At 33.7% G+C, this 25684-nt stretch overlaps 1 protein-coding gene across 3 annotated transcripts in view; it reads left to right on the top strand.

Annotated features, from left to right (window-relative positions):
- The first annotated feature begins 1834 nt into the window (after window positions 1-1834).
- The window catches only part of EPHA6 (EPH receptor A6), a 1223915-nt gene continuing 1200065 nt past the window's right edge, over window positions 1835-25684 (top strand). For 2 of the 3 annotated variants that reach the window (XM_056806831.1, XM_007500796.3), the window contains exons 1-2: window positions 2359-2658; window positions 2943-3603. In XM_056806831.1, coding sequence (XP_056662809.1) covers window positions 3231-3603 — 373 coding nt within the window. In that variant the 5' untranslated portion in view covers window positions 2359-2658; window positions 2943-3230. Of the gene's footprint in view, window positions 3604-25684 lie in introns of all 3 variants that reach the window. The other variant, XM_056806830.1, reaches the window with a different exon arrangement.

The following is a 25684-nucleotide window of genomic DNA, read 5'->3' as shown; positions in this document are numbered from 1 at the left end:
GACGAGTTCTTGAAATTAAGGGTAAAAAAAGGAATTTTTATGCACATAAAGAATTTCAAATAAAGTATTGTCTAAATTAATTTTAAATTAGCTTATTTACAAAATAATTATTTAGATATGGATTTTTAAATTTCATTTTAATGAAGTCTAAGTAAGAGAAAATTGTTCTTTGCTAGTAGGACAAATAAATGCATTAAAAACATGTAACTAGATTAACATAGCTTATGTTTCTAAAAATAAGACTAAGAAAATACAAATGGCATTATTATGATGAAAATGCTTTCTTAAACATGTTTTAGCAGGAAATGTCTCCTTGAACATGATTTTTCTCAATTGTAGGTTGTTATGAAAATTAATGAAGTGTAAAGTATTACTCCTTTGAAAGGTTAATGTTTACTTAAAAAACAAAAAAAATCCCTTAAAAATGTCAGGGATCTTTGAAAGGATATCTTGACACAGATTTCATATATGCATTATTGAAATTATTTGACTCTACTTTTATTATGCCTTCTCTTCTAAACTTGTATTTATTTTTTAATTCACTCTTAAGCTATAAAGCAATTGTCCAGTTCTTTAATCAATGCTGGAGTCAAATGAATTGCAAAATATATAGGGAGATTTAAGATTCTGCTACTTGAAATGGCAATATATAAACTTCATTCATGCCTATATCACTATGTATGATTGGTCCACATTCAGATTTAGCAATCTTCCAAGGGAGACTTTGAATTACAATAATGAAAGGTACAACTGCCAATCCCAATAATTCTTCTCACTCTCTTAAAAATCCTTAAATTTTGTATTTCTCACCAAGAAATATAATTTTAAAGTTTAAAGGTTTTCCTGTCATCTAGAATGATTAACTGAAATGGCAGGAAAATCACGATTGAATATTTGGATTCTTAACTGTGGTACTAGGACATTTTTTAATGGAAGGTGCTTATCTGTATTTGGATAGACTAGGAGATTGTCCTTCTAAAATTTTGTAAGTTTCAAGTCATGTTCTTTTATTCTTTTCAAATTTATTTCCCCTTAGTAGAACTGCCTGCTGCCATACTAGATCCTGAATGGTTATTACCTTTTTTATATACCTCTCCCCCATTTCCAAAACATTCTTACTATCCTTTACAATTTTTCATCTCTCTTTTTTTTTTTATTTAAGTATTTTACACTTTGCATTTCGTTTCAATGATTCTGACACTACTCAACAGGGTTTTCTCTACCATTCTAACTCATATCTTTTGCAGATCCCCTTCCAAAGAATTAGGTCATGCAATAAATTCACATACTGACAACAAACCCTTAACAAGGGAGCTAAGTTTACCCTAAACCCATCTCTCTTTCCTTTGGGTAATTTGAATGATCAATCACACATCCACCTTACAAGCAGAGTGAAAGAAATTTTGTCTTGTCAACTAACCCCCTCTAGTGCTGAACTGGCAGCATTTTGACCTGCGAATTGCCAATTTGGAGAAAGGAAGGTTCTTCTTTCCTTCTCTCTTTAGCTTGGCATTTACTCTTCGGAGTTCGTCTCTCTCTCTCTCTCTCTCTCTCTCTCTCTCTCTCTCTCTCTCTCTCTCTCTCTCTCTCTCTCTCTCTCTCTCTCTCTCTCTCTCTCTCTCTCTCTCTCTCTCTCTCTCTCTCTCTCTCTCTCTCTCTCTCTCTCTCTCTCTCTCTCTCTCTCTCTCTCTCTCTCTCTCTCTCTCTCTCTCTCTCTCTCTCTCTCTCTCTCTCTCTCTCTCTCTCTCTCTCTCTCTCTCTCTCTCTCTCTCTCCCCCCCCCCACCCCGCACCTCAATCTCGCTTCACCTCTCAAAAGAGAATCCAAGAAGAGATAGTGGGGTCTAAGGTGCCCGATTCGATTCCGTCCACTGTCTTCACCACCGTTTATTTTTTTTCTCCCATCATATCATATTTAATTATCGATTATCATTTATGCGGTTTGTTTCTTGACTTCAGAGGGAGAAGAGATTTGAAACTGAGCGTGCCCATATTTGTGTGGAAACAGGGAGAAGTATTTGGGGAAGGTAATCTGTGGTCACTGGGTTTTTATTAAAATCCTCTGTCTGATTTGCACTCCTTTCCAAGAAAATTCGACAGACCTGCCGGCTTGCCGCCCTGGAAGTTATCAGCACTCTTAGCTCTTGTAATCCTAAAACCAAATCATCATGATAGTGATGATCATGTTAATAAGCGCTAACGAGCACCTGAGAAGTAACTACAGCCCAGCTGAAGTGGAGGTCTACTTCAGCAACAACAGTCAGCACACCTATAGCAGGTTTGCCTGATTTTATTTTCACATTCCACCCCCATTTTTTAAATCGTTTCTTTGATTTCAGGATTGTTGATGCAAGTAAGAAGCATAGTGTGTGTGTGTGTGGTGGAACTCGGGGGGGGGGGCGGAGAGAGAGAGAGACAGACAGACAGAGACAGAGAGAGACACACAGAGAGACACAGAGAGAGAGCGAGCTTTTTGCTGTTTTCCCTACAAGTTTTACTTATCTAGGGAGCTGGAGTGAGCTGTCCAACCTTTCAGAAGACGCCTCTAGAGAAATTGGCATGAACCTGAAGGAAGCTGCTCTGCTTGCTGCTCTTACCCACTAAAGAGGAAGATATGGGGACTTAAAATAAAAGAAAGAAAAACACACGCAGCTCTCCGGTACTTCCACCTCCTTTGAATAATCCCAAAGGCAAAACATAATAATAATCTGCGGTGCTGCTGCAGAATGGGGGGGGGAAATGCTTTGTGGGCTCAATGCATTCTCAGAGATGATTATAAAACGGCCACAGCGGCTGGGGGCTGGTGCAGAAGCTGCTGAGCCCCAGTTAGAGATGTTGGTGGTGAAAGCCAGGGACTGAGGGAACAGGAGCATCATCCCTTCCTGCAACGCCCCGGACACAGAGCCTTGCTGCTGGACCTTCTCCCCCTTTCTCTTTCCCCAGATCAGCCCGAGGAAACTTCCTGCAGCCTCCACGGCGCCCCTTGAATTTGATTGTACAAGTGTCCGGTTCTCGGGGAAGAAGAGCGCGCCGGCCAGAGGAGTCTGCTCCCAGGATCTCCCTTTTCCAAGTGTGAAACGCTACCTCCTTCCCCACCCCCTTCTCCCTCCTCACCCCACCCCACCCCTGTCTTTCCTCCCCTCCCCCAAACCACAGCCCTGAGCTCGCTCCTGCGCGCGCGCTCTCCCGGGCCGGGTGAATATTCCTCCCGTGAGTGGGACATACGGGTGGATGCAATACCACCCTCCTCCTGCCACCAGCAGCTCCCGGGTGGCGGAGGCAGCATCCTCAGCAGCAGCTTCACCTGCACTTGGGCAGCCTGGACCCTCGTGCCCTGCCCCCGGGGCCTCGCGCGGAAAGCGCCCCCCGTTACCCTCTACTGACAGGGTGGAAGAGGAAGAGGAGGAGGAGGAAGACGAAGACCAAGACCACCACTACACAGAACGCAGTTCTGGGCTGCTCCATCTCTCCAGAGACTGTGGAAGGGGATTGGGGAAAATTATGGGGAGCTGCAAGGTCCGGGGTTTTCTTTTGCGATTTGGCCTGTTCTTCCCTCTGTTGACAGCTCTGCCCGCGGACTGCAGTCACGTCTCCAATAACCAAGGTAAGAGATGGGGCGGAGAGGAGGGAGGGAATGGGAAGGAGGCGGGCTGCTGTTGGGACCAGTGAGTGAATTTCGCTTCTGACTCCAACTTTGTCCTAGTATCGGCTTCTTGGCTTTCACTCGGCAGGAGGTTCAGTGAATCTCAACTGCCACCAGAGCGCACTGCTGGACAACACCTCCTGAGCCTAGACTGATACCTTGAAATCCCTTGGGAAGCAGCCCTTGCTTTTTCCTTTACTTCCAAATGCCCTTGGACATTAATTCGTGAGGATCAGCAGGAAGCTCACTACCCCTGTGTTCTGGACTGCTCTTCACAAGCCCCATAGAACCATATATATCTTCCCTGAACGCAAAGGGTGTCGCTTAGATTTAATGAAGACTTCTGATTCTGGCCAGCTTTTCCCCCCCTTCTTCTACTCAGGAAGAGGAATTCTGTACACACTTACTTACTTTAGGGAGAGAAACTGCTTTTGTGAAAACGTGAGATTTTCCCCTGCCTGTCTAGAATTTAGTTATCCATTCATCCAAGTTAGCCTTTAAAAAGTAGACTATCTAAAAGTCCTTTGCTCAATATGGAAGGTTGATTTGAAGACATAAACAGGGATCAATGTTTGTAACTTCTGATTTTTTTTTCTATATTGGTCACTTTTTATGGTATGTCTCCTTTGCTGTATTTCATAAAGTGGAAACAATTCTCAGTTTGTCTTTAGGCATCTTTTTCTGATTAGTATGTTACCTGGCATTTCAAAGTGATAAGTTTGGTGTTGAATAGTGTTTGGAAAGTGATAGTCAAGATGACTGAAAGAGCAATATGGGAATTTAAACCTTTTCTTCTATTTCAAATCCAAATTGAAGTGAAATAGTAGAAACATCTTTATTAAGGAATTTCCAATTATGCATTTGAAGAACAATGAACACTTATGTGCTTTCTATTTCTTATGTCACATGTAAATAGTTGTGTAAAAGTTGTCAGGTATCTGTTAGTATTTAAGAGAATTTTTCAATTTCTCATTTGCTGAGGGAGGGAAAGGTATGTTACAGCGAATTCAAAGACTTAAGCTATTCTTTATAATGATCAAGATCCAAATAAAAATCAGTATTTGTCTCAAAAGTGCTATTTACAGGTCTGCACTTATTTGGAGCAGAAATGTGAGGAAAAAAACCCCAGAAAAATATAGTTTGTAACTAATATTTCTATTCTCTATTTTTACATGAATTAAAGTTGAACAGTTTTTTTTTTAATTCTTCTCCTACTCTCCTCCACAACAGGTTTAAAATCCTTTTTTTTATCTTGAGGAAATCATTATTCTATAATTAATCTCATTAATTGTGAAGAAGTGAAATTTGATTCACATCTCATTCCATATTAGGTTTGCAAGTCAGAATCATAATTGAAATGCAATTTGATGTATTACAAATATATCAGTTTTTTCATCAATTTAAACATGAGTGCCAAGTCCAATTCCATGTTTTCAAGTACACTGGTAAGAACCACCCTTAAACATTCTCAAGGATTCTTCAGTTAGCAATGAATGAAACTTTTCCCCTACCTGATTGAAAATAGAAGTTAATAATGACATACACCTTTCTACTCCACTTTTTTCTCTCTTTAATAAGAAAGAGAGGGTATATTGATTTAAGATGTGATCAAATGTTTCACGCAAGGGGTATTTCCTACATCAAATTATAGTACATGTGTGAACCTTGTTTTTTCACCTCCTATAAGGCAATCTTAGTCTTTCTGAAGTATGTTAAAACATACAATGTTTTATTATAACATATAATAAACAATCCTACATGAACTTCATAAAGTTATTTAAAGTAAAGCACTTTAGGTTTAAGAGCTTTGTTATACCATTTGCTAATCTTATTAGTTATATGATTATCATAATATCAAAATATTGTTTATAGGATATTTACTATATTGACTAGGGATCTAGTTGAAGACAGGATATAATAAAATCATCTGCCTATTTTTTCACTTGAAAGTTATCATAAGAGAGTATTATCGTAATAGAGTCATGATTAAAGTTTATAAAACAATCAAGCACATACAACATGCAAGTAATGCTGTATGTAACCTATACTGTAACCAAAACTGTTTAATATTCAAAGCTTAATTGAGAGAAATGGTTGAGATTTTCTTCTAGTGGAAGCTATTCCTCCACACACTTTATTAATTTTAAATAAAACCATAATAGATTTTTACAGCCTGAAGTCACATATATAGTTCAAAGATTTCTTGTGAAATAAGCAGAAACTACTTTCAAACACTATAGTGGCTAAGGAAAAAAAAAATTCCAAACTCTGAGGTCTCTCAGGTACTTGCCTCACAGAGCTTCAAATCTAATAATTTTAGTAATTACTTGACTTTATTTACCAGAATTGAAGCTTAATTAATTCATCTATTTTTATAAAAGATATAAGAATAGAGTAAACATTAGAGTAAAGTAACATTAGAGTAAAATCATAAAATTAAATTTAGATTTATTATATTAAATAACTACATACACTTTGACATGATTAATGTTAGATTTCATGGGCACAATTTAAATACTGCTAGTAATTTGGTTTTCTGTGTCACTGAATTTATCAATTTGAAACTCTCTTGATAGGTCCTTATTAAAATACTTTCTTTTAATTTAAATCTGTTTTTGACTAATACACACATAAAGTCACTTAAATGTAATTGTATATATTTTTTCTTTAAGTATCTCAAAATTTTTGCACTATAAATCAATGAATAGATTCTTTTTCTACTTTTGTAGTTCAGTACCTGCAATGATATTAACAAAATCATGAACAACCTCATTGTTTTTAATGGTATGGTAGCTTTAGAGCAAATCTTACCAATGCTAAAGATTAAATTTTGCTTATAATAAGTATCTGGACTTCTATCTCTAATGTGTGTTGTGATTTCCTTTCTAAAAGGGCAACATAAATCTCTCTGACCCTCTTTTATAAAAGTATAATCATTTTTTTTTGAAGACTGAAGATAGAGAAACCTTCTAAATTTGTTCACCTAAATAAGAGAGTAATTACATGGCTTGTATTGCATCAGCACTTTATTCTTTACCTGATATTCCATTTAGACATGGATCCTTGATTTAGGAATTATTAATATTTTCTTCCTCCAAGAAGCCAGGTTCTTCCATATCATTTTAAAAAAGATTATTCTTACAGTAGACACAGATAGAAACCCCATGATATAACTAAGTTAATTCATAAACATACCTTATAATAATGCGAGGTTCCTTGCAACTATTTGCTTGATTATTACACTAGATTGTATAGTCCTGAAGATGAAATTACATTTTTCATCTAGGACTCTTGTAATTTATAGGCTATATCTATACTATAAAATATCCAATTAAAATAAAAATATAAAGAGTTTCATTTTTCATATATATGCATATGTATACACATATATTTAAAAGTATCTAATTTAATTATTTTATTTACTGAATTGATTGAATTAACCAGCTGGGTTGACACTCTGCTTAGAGCATTCTAAAAAATTATTTCCATTTGTTTTGTTCTCAGTTCTATTTGATGAATCGCTAAGTTGGTTCACCTGGAACTGAACCAAAATATTAAACTGACCCTTTAACTGAATATGTTATTATTAATCAGTTCATCAGTAAAATCAAACCAATTGACTTTGTAGTTGATGTAAGTAGGTCACTCATCTAGTAGAATCCATGACTTAAATTGGATGGAAGAGATATAAACATCAGCTCAAATACCTTATGTCTAGGATTGTACTTCTTCTCTGGTAGAATGAATACAAATGGAAAGATTCTTATAGTAATAGGACCAAGAATCCTTTAGAATTCCATTTCTAATGATGATACTGTATATCTTTTAAGTTAGCAAAAATGAATACTGTTTTACACAAGATATAGTCTCAAGATCATGCATTTGGCTAGATTTTTACAGTCAACTTGTTGGAAGTTATAAGAAAGATCTCTATGAGCCCTTTTACCTTCTATAGGTATAGAAGCTATTTAAAAATATACTCATGATACTGAAGTAATCTATAGGCTAATATAGAGTTAAGAGTGTATAGTGAATGTGGTGTTGAATTTAGAAACAAGAGGAACATAGGAAATTACCTCAGATTCTACTAGTGATTATGAGAACATCACTTAATCTCTTGGTGCCTCAATCAAACATCTTTCTTGAATTTGTCTACTAGATCATAGATGCATTTGTGTCTTCACTGGTTGAAAAAAATTCATGCTACCTGTAATGATAAAATCATAAATCCTTGTATTCATAAAATAATATTAAAATGAGTATTTAGATAACAGGCCAGCCTTATTGCAAAACTTAGTATTGTAATTTGCTTTAGCATTTTAAAAAAAGAGAGATTCGAAGTCCCATTAAACTGAACTGCTTACTATGAAGGATATCATTCCTGCTGATGAGGATTAATATTATAATTGTTTTCTATAATAAAACTTCTAGCATAGGACATTAACTTAGGGTCTCCGTTAAGGACAATATTCATTAGATGAATTTAATAAGAAGCCAATGAGAGGAGTCCTTATTTCCCAGTATTCTAGGGTAAACATCTTTAGCTCCTTTATGTCCATAGTAACATATTTTAGGAAACAGCATGGTGTCATGGATATAGCCAGGGTTCAACTCCTAAATCTGACAAATACTGGCTATGACATTGTGGAAAAATTACTTGAGGTCTCAGAGTTCTTCTCATTCTCCAATATTATAAATTTAAATGAAATTATAGTCCTATATTGGTTGGAGAAATATCTTCACCTGTGAGTTCTCCACCTCAATAAAATACAGACCCACTTTCTATCCTATCTACACATACTATCTCATACACTACTATTCCATACAGCAAACTTTATTAACTCTTTTTAATGGATGAAGAAGAAACAGAAGCTGAGAAATTTAGTAATAATTAAGGTTGAACATCTTTTTAAATGGCAAAACTTAGACTAAAAAAAAGTCTAATTTATTTTTCTTTCTCATACACAATGATACCTGCTAAAGGAGACAGTTTCAAAATAATTTAAATTTCTATCAAACCAATGATGAATTATGAACTACCTGTGTTATCTAAGGTAATTTTTTTTCTTGTTTAACATTCACTGCTCCAGAAGTCTGCTATTGTCACTTCTAAGATTACTACCATTCCAGATCATTTCATTTCTGCCATCACTGTTCTTCATCTGCCCCATCTGATGAGTACTTCCTGGTTCAAGTGGTCTATAAACTTCATTTCTCCTTTAAAATAATGATGGCAAACTGTGTGTGCCCTTATCCAATCAATACCAAGGAAATAAAATCTGTAATTTCCTTTCATGGTCAGTCTTTGTTGATAACTGGCTAGAATTTTTTTCAGTCAGGTAACAAGTGCTTGCCAGCCTTTTTAGTCATTTTTCAGTCATATTAAACTCTTTATAACTCCTTTTGTGGCTTTCTTGGGAAAAGTTCTGGAGTAATCTGTCATTTTCCTCTGTACATGATTTTGTAGATGAGGTAACTAAGACAAACAGGGTTAAGTGACAAATTTAATTCAAATAGGTAGTAAATGTCTAATGTCCAAGATAAGATTTGAACACAGGTCTTCCTGACTCCAGTCCTGGTACTCTGCATCATCTAGTCTATTTTAAATTTCAGGGGATGAGTAAAATTTTAAGTAAACTGAAAGGAACACTTTTCTTTAATTTCTCTTTTGAATATGTAAAATTCTATAAAATAAGAAAAATTATTATTATAATGAAACAAATTTCCTTGACAAATTAGTATATTTTTATTCTAAGATTGAATTTTGACAGTAATGTATTCTTGACAAATAGGGAAAGCAAATGGAGAAGAGAGTAAATTAAAATTTGATACCCTGAGGGACAGATGGGTAGCTCAGTGGAATAAGAGTCAGACCTAGAAATGGGAGGTCCTAGGTTCAAATCTGGCCTGAGACCCTTCCCAGCTGTGTGACCCGGGGCAAGTCACTTAACCCCCATTGCCTAGCCCTTACCACTCTTCTGCCTTAGAACCAATACACAGTATTGATTTCAAGATGGAAGCCGCGGGTTAAGAATTTTTAAAAAAAATTTTGATACCCTGGATATTTGAACATATATTTATAGTTACTTATATTGAAGCTTTTGTAGCACATAATCTGGGATAACTTGCCTTTTGTAATCCTGTTCTATTTAGAAAAGACATAAATAAAAAAGTAAAAGTTTAATAAAAAGTTTCAATCAAATAATTTTAATAGAAGCAGATTTATTGTGTATCATAAAATAATAAAAATTTTATTAAGCACCTAGTATGTTAAAGGTCCTCTGCCTACAGATACAAATATAAAAGTGAGGCAAGTCCTGCTTAAAGGTTTTTTTTTTTTTCTAATTAAGGTGGTTAATAGAACAATTATAGTTATGATGTACTTTTTGAGTTCCATTACAATATAATCTTGTTGATTTTGCCCCAAAGTCCTGATGAATGGTTGTAGAGAAATAAGCATACCATGAGGTTTTACAATAAATAATATCTAGGTGTGGAAGTAAAGATCAGCTCACCATAACATGAGAGGGACAAGAGCTGCTGTTTAGAGTTGGTCATAGTGATTTTGTGGCTTCTTCCTTTGAGGAGATGGCATAAGTATTAAAAGGAGACTTCAGGTGGTATTTAAATGATTCTAACAAACTCTAATTTCTGGCATTGTGTGATATTTTGAATTATTTAGGAAGTTGTTAATTTAACATTACCATTAACATCTCCATATACTTTTGGATCTCAACTAAAATGACAAAATCTTATTCTTTTCTCTTGTAAAATTCATTGATAAGTATCCTTTCCCTCATATACACAAAAATTGGATCCCCAAGACGAAGCCCTATATTGAGAACTATGAATTGTTTTCATTTATACCAATAAGAAATTAATGAGTGAAAAAACTATTAAAACTATCATTTTTATCAAGAAGCTCCCTTTACGGGAAGATTAAATTGTGCTCATTGGAAGGTATACTGTAGTCTGTAAATAGGAAACTGAGCTCTTAAACTTATATTTAATTAGTATTTATATTACATGGAGTAAGCTAGCATATTTTACTGAACAAAAGTCCATTAAACTAGCTGTTAAGATAAAAATTAAACACATTTTAAGAAGCTAAATGTGTATTAAATGAAAACAGTCATAATAATTTGATGATAATTATAGTATTTCATGTAAAGCATTGTTATACAATGAGCCACACAAATATAGAAAATTCACATTCTTTACATATCCATCAAATCCCTATTTTCAGGTATTGTTAAATATTTGTATAATTATTGTACAGTTATAGTTTTCTCTTTCTGTTTTCACTGATCATTTTGGTCAAACAGACATTGTATATTCTTGCTAGCTATAAAATTCCAATATATGTTTATTTCATTAACTACCCATTAAATGCTTACTACATAAATGGGATAGGGCTAGGTTTTGTAAGGTTAGAATAATTCAACAGATAGGAAACTTCATAGAAGGATCTTGAAAAAGAAGCCTCATAATTTTCTTATAATGAAAACTAAAACCCAAAGAAGAACAAGGTATTTCATTATGGAAAATTGATGACATCTATGACTAGTGTTTATAATTACAATAAAGTTAAAAATAAAATTAAAAAAAAAGTCTTACAAAAACTACTGGAATCTGTCAGAAGACTAAAGTTTGAATCTCAGTTATGACATAAATTCTTTGACTTTGGCTAAATGATTTAACCTGTATAAGTTTGTTTTCTAATTTTTGAAATGGGGATAGTAATACTTCTATCACCAACCTTAAAAGACTCTTAAAAAGTTCTTAAATGACTCAAAAGAAAAAATGTATGTTAAATATTTGATAAGCCCTAAGGACATATATAAATAAATATAGATTGTTCTATTTATTTCACACAATTAAATTTAACTATCGTATCCTTTAATAATTGTTTATTTTTAATTTTTTTTCTGAGCTATTACCTTGATTTAAAAAAAAAGTTTTAATAAGCTCTGCAAATATATCTAAAGACAAAATTTATTGGACTAATGCAAACTTATCTGTTTCATTTCCACTGTCTTTTTCTCTTCTTATGGCTCTACATGTTTACACAATTTCTATGCTTCCTTATTCCTAACTATGGATTTTAATATACTCTATTCCTTATTTTGGTCATTGATCTCATCGTACATATTTCCCAGCATATATATATATATATATATATATATATAATATATGTGCGTGTGTATGTGTGCATTTTGTCTCAGTATAGATACCATTATGGAGCTGACAACAATAATCCAATTTATCATATGATTTATAAAGAAAAGCAAGTAATGATTATCTGATCAAAACTCTTCATTTTATAGATAAGGAAAAAGAGAACATCCTTACATTTCCCAGAGCCATATACATAGCACCTAATTCTTTTGACAACAAATATACTATTGCTTGTTTTCAGTTTTCTGCTTGTTATACCATGGATGTGAAACTATTAAATAGAAAATGAGAGTTTTAAAGTTTGAATTTGCAAATTAAATTGGATCATAGGATCTTTTATGATTTTCATGAAACTATCCACAAAATCATTATAAAATTTGAGTTCCTGCAGAAAGTGTACAGTAATCTTCAGAAGCCTACACTGACAGCATGCAATTTCTTAAATTTTAAACATAAATATCAGATGAAAAAACTTTATAATTATATGTAATTATAACAATATCTAATATTGGTATAAAAATTTTAAATTTCCAAAACAATTTAACATCTATTAACTAAACTTCTATCCTGTGGCATAAATATCTTGATGAACAATACCAATTATTATTTTTAATTGTGTATTTTTTTCTTTGCAATATTTGATAGAAGGTATAGTTTTGATTATTTCATAAAGTTATTCAAAACCAGATATGTGGATATACATTCATGCATATTAGTGAAACAATTATAGTGAATATAGTGAAACAATTATACTGTTGCTTTTTTAACAATTTAGTTGAAGAGTTGATAAAACTTATAGTAGCTTCTGTGAAAATAAATAAGCAGGCCTGGTCCAGAAAAATGGAGAGCTTTATACTCATTATTTAAAACTCTAAAGCCATACTGATGATCCATTAACAGAATACTAAAGTATGTGGTTATTTTCTGAGCTTTGGAAAGGAAATTAGCATGAGTGTAGAAGGTGCATCACTATGGATTGAAAACCTTTGCTCAGCTATTTCATTCTGTATACTGCTGAGCCTGCTGCCTCTTTTCTAGCCTTTGGTCCATTTAATGGTGTGTGCTCTGGGAATATAATTGAAAACTAATCTCTCTTTCCTCTATTTTATTGTATAATATCTAGATCATCGATGGTGAACCTTTTAGACATGGAGTGCCGAGTCCCTCCCCATCCCAACCCCCAGACTGAATGCCCTACCTGCCTCATTCCCCAGACTGCATGCCATGCCCTTCCCCCCCCCCATTACCCGACACAGGGGAGGGAGAAAGCAGTCACATTGGACTGCTGAGCAGAGGGGTAAGTGAAGTGAGGAATGGCCTCTAGAAGTGTAAAGAAGGGCTATGGAGCAGCCTAAGTGCTCTGCTCCCCTCCAGCTCTGCCACCTGTGAGCCTCCCACCTTACTCCCTGTGGGCTACCATTTGACCACTGAACAAAGGACTGGGCAATGTGAAAAAATATCATTAGGTAAGATGGTAGTTCCTCTGTCTTTCTAGTAATAAACTCTGGGGTGGAGTGGATGGGGAGGGCAGCCACATGCCCACAGAGAGCACTATGTGTCCCATCTTTGGCACCCATGCCATAGGTTCACCATCACTGATCTAGATGAACATTGCATACAGACTTTATGAATTGCATAGATGTAAGATAACTTTCTAGAAGAGCATAGAATTGTAACTGGTTATCTTTTTCAGCATTAATTATCAATTATTATAAATATCTGTTCTAATAAAAATATGCTTTTTTCATATAATAACCCAATCCACATTACAAACTGTGAATCTAAACACAAAAGTATTCATCTAATGAAATACCTTAAATATATACATAACCTGATTTTTAACAGAATTGATATAAGCATATAAAACACTCTTCAAAAATAAAAAAAACAAAACAACCATCTAAAAAAGAATTTGTTTCTATCATATCTCCTCATATTTTATTAAATATTTTATCAGTGGGAGCTCAGCTATCTAATACAATGTTGATTTGGATTCATTTTAGTCTACTTGATGGAACAAAATGTTATTTTTCTTTTAATTATAGGAAATTAAAGTACATTAGTTTCATTGTGAGTAAATAACCAAGGTAAGAAACCTTGATAGGAAATGAATTGATAAGATTAATTGGGTTCATATAGAATGCTTTAGTGAGACTTAAAATACATAATTCCTAAAAGATAAAGGAATTTTATTGCAGATAGACATAGGATAATTTGAAATTGACATGTAATAGCAATATAAAATTAGGTGTCAGCAGTGATCTGGGATTTATATCTCACTGGAAAATACCTTAAGATTAAAAAAAAAACATACTCACCAGGCACAAATTGTAAGGTTGAGAAAATGATTATTTTAGGGAATTTTTTATTTTGAGTATAGTTATATATCACTAACAAAGATCAATAATGAATTGGTGCTTATTTCTTTTATCAACTACACATGCAGAAGGTACCAAAAAAAGAATTCTATAAGTCAAAAGCACATTATATATTTTAAATATTTTTAGCTTTATCAGTTTAATAATTATTGACACAAATAGCAATCATATGTAGGTGAAGAAAACAGTGGAATTATCTGATAGATTAAAATGACAAAATACTTAGAATTGCCTTTTCTAATATTTATAATGACAAATGGACCACTTGGTTAGTAAGCAGCACAACTGAGAGATAAACTGTGAAATAGTAAGCTTTTAGAGTATTATGGTATTTAATAAAAGGAGGTTGCTTATCATTTTGATTATGTTAAAATCCCAATTTAATGAACAGAGCAGTAGAAAAGAGATTTCATATTTATTTAGATTTTTTAAAAGAATACATATTGGACATTTATACGTGGAGATGCAAAATATTGAAAAATTATCATAAACATTGGCATTAATATGCCTTTTTTGCAAAAAAGTTACATTGACTTTTTAATAAACAAAATACTATAATGCCTTTAATATTTGTGAATTTATGGCAAGAACTATGTCTACTTTTTAACTCTAGTTAACTAAAGGCATTCTTCCTTAAAAAACAGAAAATGCCACATGCTGCTTTAAAGTCTACATTATCTCATTTGGACCTCATGATAATCCTGCAAGTTGGGTATAATAGTTATTAGGATAATTGTCTTAAAGTGAGGAAATATAAGTTTATGGAAATTGTGAATTAGCCAAAATGGCTAACCTAGTAAATGTTGGGGAATTAAATCGAAGACTTCTGGTTCCAAGTTCACAACAATTTCTACCATGGTATGCTGCTTCAAACACCATTTCAGAAAACACAGAGATTTGGAATGTGAAGAAGTTGCAAATTCTTTATTTTGTTCTTGTTTGTTAAGGGAAAAAGAGATCATTATAAGGAGTTTTTTTTTTTTTCATAACCTACAAATGCTAACTATGCCAAAGATCAAGTAAAAAGTTTCAGCTTGTTCTAATAATAATCCTTCTTTACTGTGTGTATGCTTAAGGGTATATTCTTCAGAAAGAAAGACAATATAAAGCCAAACTGACATGCATACATATACACACACACGTACATACACATATAATGTGTGCATATGTTATTTATCACTTTAGAATTTTTAAAAAGTCTAATTGTCAAAACAACAAAATACAAATTATCAATTGGAAGTCTTTCAATGACAAAGATTATGTTTTAATTTGGGAAGATGACATAAAAATAGTCAACTGATGTTTCAGTGCTTAGCATATGCAAGGTTATTCTAGGATCTCTGGGGATTACATATGAAAATAGCATATTAATGATGCCTTCAAGAAACTTGAATCCCAGGTAGGAAAACATAATATACACACATAAAAAGGGTTATTTCATTTACTTAACAAAAATTTATTGAGTACACATATAAATACACAGATAAAAGAATATGACTGGTTATGTAAAATGAATGAAGAAACAAAAATATGTTTGCCTGAATGTGTGTGTGTGTGTGTGTGTGTGTAATGAAAATGAGGGGGACTGGTTATATGTCAAGAACAAGGCAAGGAAGCACGGATGAATCACCAAAGTCCTGCTCAGTTTAACTTTTCATGCATGCCACTGATTATCCCTTTCATGTTAAGGTTATCCAATAGGTTAGTTAAATTGTTCTAACTTGTGGTATGATGGGTGGAAAAAATACTAGCTTGGGCATCAGAACTTGTAGGTTCACATCTAATCTTTGTTGCTTACTACCTGTGTGACCTCTAGCAAGTCACTTTACTTCCCTGACTATGAGTTATAACAGAAATTAAGGAAGTTACATCAGATGACTCTTGGGATTCTTAATTATGTGACTTCCCATTGTCTTTTGTGTTATTTACAAAATGAGGAACTCCTTAAGAGCCCTGAATATTTTTTAATTACACTGAAATTCTGAATATTTTGTCTAAAATAATTTCTAAATAAATGACTTTGGAAATCAAAATGTTATTTCATAGAAATAAGTCAAATAATTTGATAATCTTTAAATTTCTTGTGATACTAAAGCAAAGAAAGCATACTAATGGAGGAAATGGATGAAAAATTGGCTATAGGTCTTAGGTTAGGAATCATTTAAATTCAATAGATATTTACTAGACATACTTAATGCAATGCATGATGTTAGAGTGCAATAAATGAGTGCTTTGGAAGAAAAAAAAACAATTATTAACTGCTTAGTATGTGCTAGGCACTGGGATTACAAAAGCAAATTGATCACTTCCCTTAAAGAGTTTACATTCCGTGATAAGAATACAATAAACAAAAAGGAAATGTTGTTTAAAAGAGGTTTAGAGGAAGGTGTTAACACACATGTGTGTATACATATGTGTATATATACAAATATTGTATGGAAATGGTTGAGAAATGCAATGGGAGTCTAGGGCAAAATAAAGTGAAAGTTCATAATCAGAAAGGATACTATCAGAAGGGAAGTCTTGTCCAAGTTCCATCAGGAGGACATGCCAAATTAGCTGCAGCATGGATTGCAAATGACTAGAATTTGGTATTGTGATCTAAATAATTTCAAATTAGTCATTGACCTCAGTGAGAATGCATTCTCCTAGTATGGTGGATAACATATGAACCCAAATAATTCAATGCTAAATTCAATGCAAAAGAGTTATGAGACAGAAAGAATATCAACTCCAGAGACCAAGAAAGGTATTGCATAGGAAACAATACCTGGATTATGCTTTGAAGAAAGATAGAGATCCTGAAGTGGCAGCTACTTCACGTAGTGAGTAGAGCACCAGGCACGGAGTCAGGAAATCTATATTCAAATCTGAGCTCAGAAACTTACTTGCTGTTTAATCCTGGGAAATTTTAACCATAATTTGCCTCAGTTCCTTATCTATAAAATGGGGGCACATTGGAGAAGGAAATGTTACACCATTCTAATATTTTTGCTGAGATTCCATAGAAAAAGTCCATAAAATCGTTTAGTTAAACATGATTGAATAATAATAAGAGAGATTCTAAAAGGAATATTGGAACAATCTGTTCATTCTAGATATAGTATAAATCATGGGAAATGGAAATGCCATGTCCAGGAAACATGTGGAAGAACAGTTGCATTAGAATAGATAGTCAATGGAGTGAAAAATAAGAAATGATACTAGAAAGATATGTATGAGGTAAATTAGGAATTGACTTTAAATGTTGGACTAAGAATCCTATATTTTATCCCGGGGCAGGGGGAATGGAGGAGCTAAGGATCTTAGAGGAAGTAAGTAATATTGTCAGATTTGTGACTTTGTAATATCAATTTGGATGGTATAGATGGTGGAATGGAGAAGAAGCAAGACGCAAAGTAGCCAACAATGCCATTCTATTAATTTCGGTGAGAGAGGATGAAGAACTGAATTAGATCTTGAATAATGATTAATTTCTTCTTTAACATTCTTCTAGTGATAATGTCACAAAAAAAAAAACACAGAAAAGAAAAGAAACAAAAAAGGATGATTAAAGAACTGTAAAAAATGCATAGATGTGAAGAGAAGGAAGTTCAGAGGAAAATAATAGACAAGAAAGATAACTTTGAAAGTAATATTGAATTTATTTACATGCTTTTAAAAATCAAATTGCATTTAATTAAGTCATAGCTTGATGTATAATCTTTCATTTTCTTCTAGCATATTAATTAAACTTCAAGTGGAAAAATATATTAAAAATATATATGTGGTCATTATTTTGAGCATGTCCAGAAATTTTAAATTATTCCTCATGTTTCATATTATATCACTTTAAATTCTTATCTTCTTGAATATTTATATACACGAGACACAGCATGACTTACTGAAGAAAGTAAGCGTCAGGGTTGGGAAGACTTGGATTCAAGTCCTACTTTTTTCATCTACTGTCTACATGGCCTTCTTAGTTAACTTCCTAATTCTATTCGCTTCTGAGAAAGGTCTGATTTAATAGAGGAAATGATAGAGGAAGTCCTTTGCAATCTCCTTAACTTACTGAGCACCATTCTGTAGGGTAAATTACTATACATATCCTCTTTTTCTTGTTTTTATTTCAAAATTTCCTAGAACTTTGCTATTCTTAATATTTAATCATTAACATTGATATATCTTCTCTCATGTCTCTTTCCCTTTTCTTTTCCAATGCCACCTTTTTTTCCCTGTCCCTCCTTCTTATTTCTCCTTTTATTTAAAAAACCTTACCTTCCATCTTAAAATCAATATTATGTATTGGTTCCAAGGCAGAAGAGTGGTAAAGGCTAGGGAATGGGGATTAAGTGACTTGCCCAGGGTCACATAACTAGAAAGTGTCTGAGGCCAGAATTGAACCTAGGATCTCCCATCTCTAGGCCTGGTTCTCCATCCACTGAGCTACCCAGCTTCCCCCTGCCCTTATTTCCCTTTTGGGTAAGGTAGATTACTATTATTCACTGAGTGGTGATTTTATTCCCTCTTTGTGCCAATTCTAATGAGAATAGGATTCTGGATTTTGCCCACTTCTCCCTTAACATTCATTCCACTGTATTAATTACTTCATGATTTCTTATGTGAAAAAATTTATCCTCAACTTTCTTTCCTTTTCTTTTTTTCACATTGTATTCTTCTTTCTCACTCTTTGATTTAAAAATATATATGCCATTATATTCAACTTATTCCCTGCTTCCTGTCTATATATGTTCCTATTCATCATTACCCTAATACTCATAAAGTTTTTAAGTATTTTCAGTATGTTAAATATTCTAAGTACTTTAGGTTTCTTAGATACTTCGATGTTATAGATATCTTATAAAATTAAAATTAATGTCAATAATAAAAATATTATATTTTAGATTTATTAATGATCATTAGAAATCAAGGAATAAAGAGGATACAAAATAAAAACCATATGTCCATATCTGATTAGCCCATTTAAAATCCCTGTGCTTAGCTTAACACTGCCACCAAGCTTGATGTCATCATGCCAAAGTGAGAGACAGGACCGCCCACTCAATATTTATCCCTTGCCTATAGGAAGTACATAATGACAGGAAGTCAGTGGGCTCCTGGGGAATGTAGTTCTTTTTTAGGGTAACAGATTTTCAATTATACAATCTTAAGTATATTTGTTATTATCTTTTTACTAGTAATATAATTAGTTTAACCCCATTGTTTCCCCTTATTACTTTAAAGTGCTTTAAATATCTTAAGTACTCTAATTTCCAATTCAAGGAAGGTAATCAGCTTAACCACACTGTTTCCCTTGATTGCTTTAAGTATATTAAGTATTTTAGGTATCTTGTACATTAGAGATCTTAAGCATCATACTTATCACTTTCCTATGCAGGGATGTAATTAGTTTAACCTCCTTGATTCTCTTGATTTTTTTCTATTTATCCTTTAATACATGTTTTGTGTATCCAATTTAATAAATGTTAATTTTCTTTTTACCTCTGTTTGTTTGTTTGTTGATTGGTTGGTCAAGATTGCTTAGAATTACTCTAGTCCATTTCTGAAAGTTCCTTTCCCTGGGGTATTATGCTCAGTTTTACTGGGTAGGTGATTTTTGGTTGAAGGCCTAGATCCTTCATTATATGGAATAACATGTCCCCTACCTTCTGGTTCTTTCATGTAGAAGTTGCTAGGAATTGTGTAATCTTAACTGGGGTTCCAAAACACTTGAATTTTTTTCTGGCTGCTTATAATATTTTCTTTGACTTGGGATTTCTTGAATTTGAATATGATAGTTCTGGGATTTGTAAATTTGGGATCCCTTTCAGGAGGTGATTGATGGTTTCTCTCAATTTCAATATTCTTCTCTTGTTCAAGAATATCTTTGAATAAGTTGTCCAGATTCTTTTATTTATTTATTTTTATTATGATTTTTAGGCAACCCAAAGATTCTTCTATCAATTCTCCTGGATTATTTTTCTGGGTCAGAAATTTTTTCAGTAAAAGCTTTCAAATTTTCTTCTCTTTGCTTTGAACAAATTTCAGTGTCTGCTCTTTTGAATTTAATTTATGTATCTCAAGAAGTTATTAGTTTCCATTTGTCCAGCTTTAAGTTTTAGATAGCCATTTTTTCTTTGAGGCTTTCTACTTCCTTTATTAGGGAGTTATTTTCTAGTTTAAGGTATTATATTTTCTTTTTTTAGGGAACTGTTTAATAATTTTTTTTTGTTCCAAGCTATTATTTTTTTCTATAATTTTCTTCTAAAATGTTTATTTATTTATTTTTTAATCCTTTTAGAGCTCTTATTAGGGTTCTTTTGGGGCCTGATATCATTTCACATTTTCCTCTGAGTTATCACATATTTTAATTTTCATATGTCTGTCATCTTCTGAGCTCGTGTTTTGGTCATCTCTATTGTTGAGATATTTTTGTACCATCATCCTTTTTTTTCTGTCTACTGCTCATTTTAGGATTATTTTTCCTTGATTTTATCTATCTGCTGAAGGTTACCTCCATTCTTCGAGTGGAAGGAATACTGGCCAGTGCTTATGCTGTGTCTGGGATCATCTCAGCTGTCTTGACCTCAGACTAAGTACCCTGCAGAGGTGGCCTGGTTGACCTACTGTGTGGAGGTTGGCAGTTGTTCAGTTCAACTGATTTATAATTGAGTTCTTCCTATTTCACCAAGGCCAGATCCTGTCGAGCTACATTTCTTTCAGTGCTGTCTGGGTTGGATGGCATGTTGTGGCTGGATTGTGCAGGGTTGCTTTTCCCCCATATCCATTTTTATTGTGTTTTATTCTGCTCTTACCTTGCTAATGCTGGATTGGGCTGACCATTATCTTTCTACTGCCTCTTATGCTATTTGCTCTGAGTCTTGCTGAGGCTTGTGCATCCCTTCCTCCTGGAAGCCCAGTGAGATGATTCCTTCTTACTGTCTCTTAATTTTGCTCTGGGCCAGACCACTGCTTAACACCTTCTCGTGATGTTTCTCTTCCTCCAGTATTTATTTTGAGTCATTTTTGTTATTTGGGATATTTGGCTGACAGGCTTCAAGTATTTCTTACTTCACCATGTTGGCATCATCTGCTGCTATCACTGCTGCTGGAGTGGCTGCTGCTATCCTTCTTCTTGACTCTTTACAATCAATTCCTTTCAAAATTTCAGAAGATTTTTAAGTCTTGAAGCTCAGTGTCACCCAGAATCATTGAATGGAAAACATTTTTAGGATGCAACAGTTTTCTGAAATGTATGTCCTGCATCAACACATCCCAAAGTAATTATTTAGACTATTGGAAAATATTATGGAAAATGCCGCCCCCCCCAAAAAAATGCTGTAGTCATTTGGTTCATGAGCCAACTTGGAGGATCTTGGAAGCTCAAACACTAGTCATAATAAATTTCAATTGGGATATACTCAATTGAAGTCCATTAGATTTCTCCACAAAACATTCCCTAAAAGTCCAGGTTGCATAATCTTGATATATAAAGACTTTTGCTATTTAAGATTCATCTATCTTCAAGGGTCATCCTTCGTCCATGAATATAAATGAAGTGCTATTGCTTACTGGAGAATAGAAGCATGCAAACATAACCATACATAGGGTTAGCTCATGTAGGTAGCAATCATGTGGAGTCAGGAAGATCAGAGCCCAAATTCTGCCTCAGAGATCATTATTATTATCTTTTCCCAATAAATATTACAGAAGTAACTTGATCTCTCCCTGCCTCAGTTTCCTCATGTGCAAAACAAGATAATACCTCCCTCCCAGCATTGTAGTGAATATAAAATAAGATAATATTCAGAAAAACAATTTGCTTCATCAAAGCATTTTATAATGCTAATTATTGTTGTTATCCTGACCAATAGTAGGAAGCTAATATTCAGTGCATTAAGTAGGTCATGATTCTTATGCAGAATCTTAAAGGAAATTTATAATGTCCAGGCAAAAGATGTAAAATAAACCATGGGATATTGGAAATATCCTCTGTTTTAAGTTTTATCTCTCATACACTAACTTCCTCACCCAGGACAATTTATTTAACTTTAGTGACCTCCTGAGACTATATATGGCAGAAAATGCACTAATCTGCCCTGATAGGTTTTCCACATTGATAATTCCCTATACTAATCATATTCAAGTTCTCTTCCCTTCTTCACTCCCAAAGCAAGAAAAAGAATATACTTCAAATATCTTCAGTATAGTTCATATGTCTTTGGTAATGGGAAAAGTAATTTAAAAATAAAAGAAAACTCCTTAGCATAGATCGTTTCCCATTTACCTCTCTACCTTTTTAAAAAAAATTAATGTTTCAGTATTATGCATATGTCCATAACCTTTGAAGATATGTTTTCTATACTCATTGAATGAATATTTTTGCTATCTAGTCCATTTGTATGTTTTCTGCATTTTAATTAGAAATAAGAAAGATAAACTACTTTCCCTTTCTGTGCTTGCAGTCCCAAATACTTAATCATTAACTGTTCTATTAACCTTGACAAGGGGAAAACTGAAGCATTTATGAGTTAGATAAGAAATTGGACTTTCCCTGTTTTGGGGAGCAGGGGAGAGAGGGAAGGATCCTGATGACCCCTTTTGTATCAGTACTTCATCCACAGTGCTAGAATGTTAGCCTTGTCAGTGTAAACTCTCCACGAGCCATTCAAGGAACAGCAACTCCCTTCTCTTAATATCATATGTCTCTGAGCAGTCCAAATTTCTAGCTGTGAAACAACTTGAAACCAAGACTTAAGGTAATGTTTCATCTCCAGCCCTCCTGAGACCTCTACTGGTTACAAAGAATATTTTTTTCCAGAAAGCTCATTGGGGGGTGGGGGGATACCTGTTCTATGTGTGTGCCTTGTTTTTCCCTACCTGGGGGTATTAGTTAATCTATCACAAACTCTCTCATTTAAAGGATAGTTACCACTGTGCATAAAGTGCATAGCAGAATCCATTCAAGGACCCCCTAATAACCCTAATTTACTTAATATTTAGCAAACATTTATTAAAAATGTAATATGCAACAGGTTCTGTGCTAAGACCATAAATACAAAAAAAAGGCAACAAAATTCTATGTGCTCTCAAGGAATTCATAGACTATTGGGATAGAAAATATACAAATAAGGGATAAATAGAATAAACTGGAGAAAATCCAAGTGGAAAGCATTATTCTGAGAGACATTGGCAAGACTTACTCTAGAAGGCAAAGATTTTAGCTGAGACTCAAAAGAAGTCAGGAAGTGGAAATGAAGATGGAGAAAATACCATTTGTTGGGTAAAGAAAAAAAAGAGTTTAGAGATGGTTTCTTATGTTATAAACAGCAACACGGCCAGTGCCATGATATCACCAAGTTACTGAATGGGTATAGTGGATAATGTGTAAGCAGATGAGAAATGTATGAAATGGGTAATATATATATATATATATATATATTTGCTTTTATATCCATTCTGAGATATTCAAAAGACAGTGAGTGATGCAAGTCTAGAGGTCAAGGGAACATTTAGGACTAGCTAAATATATCTGATAATCATCTTCATGGCAATAATAATTGAATGGATGTGAGCTGATAAGAACATTGAATAAATGGAATTGGAGGTGGAAGAGAAGATGATCTAAGACAGAACCTTAGGAAAAGGCCTGTAATTAGTGGATAAGACCTGAGTAAAGATCCAGAAGATTGGAAAGGAATGATCAATCAATTTAGGAAGAGAATCAAATGAGATCACTCATTGTAACCTAGGGAAGATGCTATCAAGGAGAGAATCATAAATAGTCTTTGTGACTTCAGAAAGATCAAGAAGGATGAAGACTGAGAAAAGGCCATTAGATGTGGCAATTAAATGATCTTTTGCAATTTTGGAGAGAAAAGAGTCAAATGATCAAAGAGATCAAAAGCCAAACTTCAGACATCTAAAAAGAGAATGAGAAAAGAAGAGATTGAGTGGTAAAAAATAGGGACACCAATTGTTGAAAGCGTTCTCAAGGAATTTAGCCACCGGAAGATCTATATAACAATAGCTATAAGGAATAGATGGATTTGGCAGCAGAATTTTTTTTCATTTTTATTTAAATATTTTTCCATGGTTACATGATTTATATACTTTTCCTCCCCTTTTCCCCTCCCCCTCCCAGAGATGACAAGCAATTCCATTGGGTTATACATGTATTATCACTCAACACCTATTTCCATATTAATAATTTTTAATAATCTGTTAAAAACTAAAACCCCATATCCAATACCCACATAGACAAGTGAAAAAATCAAAAGTTTCCTTCTGTATTTCTACTCTGACAAGTCTTTCTCTCAATGTGGATAGCATTCCTTCTCATTGGTCCCACAGGATTGTCCTGGATCATTGCATTGCTATCAGTAGCAAAGTCGATTACATATGATAGTCCCACAATATTTCAGTCTCTGTATACAATGTTCTCTTGGTTCTGCACATTTCATTCTGTATCCGTTTGTGGAGATCTTTCCAACTTGTATGGACCTCAAGTAGTTTTTAATTTCTAATAGCACAATAGTATTCCATCACCATTATATACCACAATTTGTTCAGCCATTTCCCAATCAAGGGACACCCCCTCATTTTACAATTTTTTTGCCATCAAAAAGAGTGCAGATATGAATATTTTTGTACAAATATTTTTCCTTTTTATGTCTTTGAGGTATAAACCTAGTAGTGGTATTGCTGGATCAAAAGGTATGCATTCTTTTAAAGCCTTTTGGACATAATTCTATATTGCCTTCCAAAATATTTTCAATTCACAACTCCATCAAAAAATGCATGTCCTTTGACCCAGTCATATCACTGTTGGGTTTGTACCCCAAAGAGGTAATAAGGAAAATGGCTTGTAGAAAAATATTTATGGTCAAGATTTTTCTGGTAGCAAAAAATTGGAAAATGATGGGGTGTCCATCAATTGAGGAATGGCTGAAAAAATTGTGGTATCTGATGGTGATGGAATATTTTTGTGCTGAAAAGAATAATGGACTGGAGGAATTCCATGTGAAGTGGAATGACCTCCAGGAATTGATGCAGAGCGAAAGGAGCAGAAACAGGAAAACAATTGGACACAGAGGTGGTTATGTCTCAAAAGTCCCAATTTTTTTTAGATGAAGATCTGCTTGGATTTTCATTGAGTAGCAAAAGTTCTACTAGTATGGTCCAAGGCTTGAATTTTAGCTTCAGCGTTGCTCCCTTGAGGGGGAAAGTGAGTTAATATTATTAGCAGTCTGTCTTTAAGTTGTGATAGAATATTAAAGAAGATATTTTATCATAATCATATTACTTTGATTATCTTTTAAATCAACTTTTAAAAATTGATGCATACAGGTGTGTAGGAACATTCTAAAAAGATCATCTATTTACTTGGAGAAAATTAAAATCCAACCACTCTAAATGAAAATAATTTGTGATTTTCCAGCTTACACAGATACTGCTACTGAAATAAGGTAAATTGTTTAGACACTTTTATGATATTGGAACCA

Source organism: Monodelphis domestica, chromosome 8 (assembly GCF_027887165.1).
Source record: "Monodelphis domestica isolate mMonDom1 chromosome 8, mMonDom1.pri, whole genome shotgun sequence".
NCBI lineage: Eukaryota > Metazoa > Chordata > Mammalia > Didelphimorphia > Didelphidae > Monodelphis > Monodelphis domestica.
The sequence above is the reverse complement of the archived record's forward strand: the minus strand, read 5'-3'. Positions and strand labels throughout refer to the sequence as shown.